A 5353-nucleotide genomic window follows, 5' to 3' on the forward strand; every position below is an offset into this window, starting at 1 on the left:
GAGTGTTTTGGTAAATATACATGAACGTTTAACATGGTTCTTAACCTGGGGTGCGGGCACCCCCTGGGAGTGCGCCAGAGATTTCAGGGGGTGCGCGGAATTTTGTTTGTGTTGAGGTTGTCACCAAAATTTGATAGCGAACATTATAATTGGGCCAAATCAAAACCATATTAAAACAAGTTTTGGTCGCCATGAAAAGCCATTAAGGTATTCATTAATGTCTCAAGCAAGAATCGCTGTAATTAATCACTTAAATCCTTTTTAAATGAGTAGATGCGTGTAGAAGTTTGGGTTGGGGGTGCGCGGCTTGTCTTGGGCACAGGTAAGGGGGTGCGTTAAAGAAAATAGGTTAAGAACCGCTGCCTTAAAATACCACATACACACTCGCCTCCAAAAGAGTTGTCGCCTACCCATCTGTTTGGAATAACAGCTAATAACCTGACTTTCAATTAATCACTTGGCTTCAGAAGTCACTCATATGAAAGCTACAACCCTCTCGAATGAAAATGAATGTACAAAAATTCATGTCATTCAATGTCATGCACCAAAGAAAGATTGACCCTTTAATGAAAACATGAGGAGCTGCATGCATGCTGCAGGTGTTTGACGGCTTTTATCATTGATTAAATCATGAAGTTAAACATGTATTGCTCTACGAATAGCGAATATGTCACCATCTCTCATTGAACTCCATTGATTTTCATTGTGTTGCTTTCCATGATTACAATGACCCAAAACATACACCTAAGGCCAAAGTTGATTTTCTGGAGAGGTGAGAGTGATTCAGTGATTAAGTATGACACCCAATCTGCGTATTTGAAGTGTTTTTAAGTGACTTATCTGCTCATTTTCACATTATGTTCGATAGGCGACAAAACTTTTGTCTTGTGAAAATCTGCCCTATCTGTGTTCAATAAAGGGTCAATCTTTCGTTGGTGCATGAAATTTATTTTTGTACATACATTTTCATTCGGGAGGGTTGTAGCTTTCATATGAGTGACTTCTGAAGCCAAGTGATTAATTGAAAGTCAGGTTATTAGCTGTTATTCCAAACAGATGGATAGACGACAACTGTTTTGGAGGCGAGTGTAATAGCCCAGGCTCTTATTTGTCTGAGTCACGTAATATAATAATAGCAATAATAACATGATAATATATAAATAGTTTAGAATCTGGTCGACCTGTATGGTTGCCGCGGTGATGAGGGGGGCGTGGCGATTGGTGGGCGTGTCCAAGTGAAGTAAAACGCGCGCCGTCGACGACACGCCGTTATGGCCATACAGCTTCAAACCACGATCTATAGCACCCACCTACACACACACACACACACACACAGACACACACACACACACACACACATTATTAACATAACACACACATTATGACCGTACAGCTTCAAACCACGATCAATAGCACCCACTTTTACACACACAAACAGACACACACACACACACACACACACACACACACACACACACACTTTATTAATATAACACACACATTATGACCGTACAGCTTCAAACCACGATCAATAGCACCCACTTATACACACACAAACACACACACACATTATTAATATAAACACAACCACAACCACACATTGTACACAAACACACAAACACATTATAAACACACACACACACACACACACACAAACAGACACAGACGTAACTCTAACGGGCACACACACACACATTATAAACACACACACACACCCACACGCACCTCCAGTGTGAGCACGTCATCTATAATCTCCGCCCCTTCCTGTTCTGGCCATACCCCCTCTATGGGCCGCGTTAACGTGAGAACGCCACTAGAGGGCGCAACAGCAAACAGCTGAGACTTCCGCAGCAGGAAATAGTAGAACTGCCCATTGGAACCCGCGTCCGCATCCGTGGCAGTCACCTACACACACAAACACACACACACACACATACACGCACAGACACACACACACACACACACACACGCACACACACACACACACACACACATACACACACACACACACACACACACACACACACACACACACACACACACACACACACAAACACACAAACACACACCCACACAGCATTAACAAAGTCACATACACACACGGGTAAGTATAGGGAGCTTAGGAAAAACCCTAAAAAAGGATAAATAGCTGTCTAAAACTGCGTTTGGTTCTTGATTGTGTTAGTAAATCATTCCTAAACGAAGATTCTACAAGTGGCCAAATTTGATGCTTCCGGCATTGAATCTGGTTCGGGGTAGGGAGACCACAGGAAGATCTTTGTACTATCTCTGGTTGGGGTGATTGCAAAGACGATTCATTTATCGTCACTGATCTGTCTTGTCTCGTTGGGTTTTTGTAGTTGTTGTCTGACAACGCAGTGGTGTTGCTATGGTGTTGCCTTGGCAACCAACCACTTCCTCAACTGAAAGACGAGAGGCAAATCAATTGTTATTACAGCAATTTTAAAGTAATCTGTGTGTGTCTGTGTGTGTGTGTGTGTGTGAGTGTCTGTGTGTATATGTGTGTGTGTGTGTGTGTGTGTGTGTCTGTGTGTATATGTGTCTGTGTCTGTGTCTGTGTGTGTGTGTGTGTGTGTGTGTGTGTGTGTGTGTGTGTGTGTGTGTGTGTGTGTGTGTGTGTGTGTGTGTGTGTGTGTGTGCGTGCGTGCGTGTGTGTGTGTGCATGTGTGTCACCTGTGCTATGCTACTCCTGGGGGGCGTGTCTTCTGGTATCCGTGCGGAGTAGGTCGTTGGGGAGAAGAGGGGTCGGAGGTCATTACGGTCCAGAACGGACACCGTGACGACAGTGGTGGCCTCCAGGTCATGACCTTTCAGGGTCGCCCTGACCTTCAACTCGTACCGCTCACACACCTAACACACACACAGTACACACACGTTACACATGTTAAGACATATTACACACACTATCAGGGCTTTCTTATGACTGAATGACTACATTACAATACCTTAACTCACTTCATGCCAATGATTCAGATTCTAACGTTGCGTACCAACGATGCTTAAACACGTCAATTCCATTTGTAGGGTCTGGTGTTAACACAGGTATAGAATACACCCAAAACGTTGAAAATGCTCTGGCATCGTTGGATTGTATGATTTGAAAAGGCATCCAGTGCGTTAAAGTTGGTTGTGCAGGTGAATATTTAAGAATTTTCACTACTTTCTTGTTACTAGTACACATTTACCTTGTTACCCATCATATCTGACTCTATAGAGTGGGAGTGAGGGGGAGTCCCCCAGTGTCTAAAATTCAAAAATTCTAAATTCTGTTCAAAAAACAAACCTTAATATGTGGACTCTAACACCATTTCAGAGAATTCGGTAAACATATCTTTAAAGTACCGATTGATCATCATAGGTGGTTAACCTGCACAACCGCCTTTAATTACAATACCTCTTAATTCAAGATGGCCACCTCATGACCTCTCTTTTCAAGATGGCTGCCTCAATTACCATACCTCTCTATTCAAGAGGGCCAAATCCTTTCCCCTCTATTCAAGATGGCCGCCTCCTTACATCTTAATTCAAGATGGCCACCTCCTTAACTCTTAATTCAAGATGGCTGCCTTAATTACAATACTTCTCCATTCAAGATGGCCAAATCTTTCCCCTCTATTCAAGATGGCCGCTTCCTTACATCTTAATTCATGGCCGCCTTTATACAATATATCCTTTACCTTTATATTAATAATGGTGTGTGTGTGTGTGTGTGTGTGTGTGTGTGTGTGTGTGTGTGTGTGTGTGTGTGTGTGTGTGTATGTGTCTACCTCCTCACCTCTCTATTCAAGATGGCAGCCCCTCCCCCACGGAGGCGGAGCCTGAGGAAGCAGAAGTCTCCTATTCGCGTCTCCTCCGCCCGGAACAGTCCCTCCCCGTTGCCCCCGGTGACGCGGAACCTCGGCTCCCAGGAGCGCCGCAGCAAGGCCACGCCCATGCGGGGGTCAGAGGTCGCGGAGGCTGTCGCCGGGGTAACGCTGACGTAGGTGCGGGCCGGAGAGTTCTCAAACACGCTGACCTAAATGATTAATATTTACAATAATACAATATACAATCATAACATGATAATATATAATGTGCTGTGCATTCTGTATTTATGTATGTATGCTACTGGGCGGGAGAGTTCTCCAAGGCACTAACCAAAGTGATTATTTTATTACATAGACGACAAGATATTGCATTACATTTATTACATTATATTGCATTTGGAAGTCACTTTTTAACCAAGGCAACTTGCAATTGAGGACGTAATCATAGCCAGTTGAAAAAGGTTGGTCTGCACACTGCCGATCAGGTCCAAAAATAAACTTTATTATTTAAAAAGCAACGTTTCGATCACGCTGGATCTTCATCAGGCATATGATATCGGCAACAGCTACCACAGCCAATAGGAATGTCGGAATGCTTGCATTGTGCTTTTGATGGACATACTCTGTCGCTTCTATCACTCGTATACTGTAGCTCTTGCTGCACTGTCCAGCAATTCTCTGTCGCTTAATGTTCACCCGCTATTTGTGGGCTCTACTATTCTATTGACCTCAGTGTGTGTGTGTGTGTGTGTGTGTGTGTGTGTGTCTACTTTACTGACCTCATAGTGGTCCGCCGTGAAGCGCAGCATCCGCTCGGCCTCGTCATTGCCCGTATCCGCAGCAACAGACCCCTCCAACAACACCCCGCCCGTCACCAGCAGCACCAATAGCAGCGTAGGGGCGGGGCCAGGCACACGCATACTCATGGACACACTGATCTCCTCATCCTGTAGAGACAACACACACACACACACACACACACACACACACACACACACACACACACACACACACACACACACACACACACACACACACACACACACACACACACACACACACACACACACATTACAACAAGATATTTTTATGGGCTTTTTGGGCCATTATTTCGGATAGGATAGTGAAGGTGCGACAGGAAGTGAGTGTGGAGAGAGATGGGCTAGGGTTGGGAAATGACCCTGGCCGGACTCGAACCGGGGTCCCCATGGTCATGCAAGCCCAAGTGTGGGGGGGTTAGCACGCTGCGGCACTGCGCCCCCCACAATACATTACATTTGACCAAAGTGACTTACAAGGAGGACATTCAAGCAGGTCAGCACAGAGTACAGCAGTGTAAAAGTAATGTAGAACACATAGAGAGCTGAAAAGTAGTGGAGGACCTATAGGCGAGTATAGGGTTTAACCCCCAAAAAATTGATACAAAAGGTTTTTTCATGGATTCTATTACTATTGGACCTGCCAAATGACATACTAAAAATGTAGTTAAATCTGAGTTTGGGAGTTTAGTTTAGTTTAGTTTAGTT

At 44.4% G+C, this 5353-nt stretch overlaps 1 protein-coding gene across 1 annotated transcript in view; it reads right to left on the minus strand.

Moving 5' to 3' along the window:
• LOC134454001 (protocadherin Fat 3-like) overlaps positions 1-4747 on the minus strand; it is a 105385-nt gene extending 100638 nt beyond the window's left edge. Inside the window, exons 1-5 of the mRNA XM_063204743.1 lie at positions 4607-4747; positions 3797-4036; positions 2695-2871; positions 1726-1905; positions 1182-1310 (exon numbers count right to left, since the gene is read on the minus strand). Of these exons, the coding sequence (XP_063060813.1) occupies positions 1182-1310; positions 1726-1905; positions 2695-2871; positions 3797-4036; positions 4607-4747 (867 nt within the window). The remainder of the gene's footprint in view (positions 1-1181; positions 1311-1725; positions 1906-2694; positions 2872-3796; positions 4037-4606) is intronic.
• Between the last annotated feature and the right edge of the window lie 606 nt (positions 4748-5353).

The sequence above is a fragment of the Engraulis encrasicolus genome, chromosome 8, assembly GCF_034702125.1.
Source record: "Engraulis encrasicolus isolate BLACKSEA-1 chromosome 8, IST_EnEncr_1.0, whole genome shotgun sequence".
Taxonomy (NCBI): domain Eukaryota; kingdom Metazoa; phylum Chordata; class Actinopteri; order Clupeiformes; family Engraulidae; genus Engraulis; species Engraulis encrasicolus.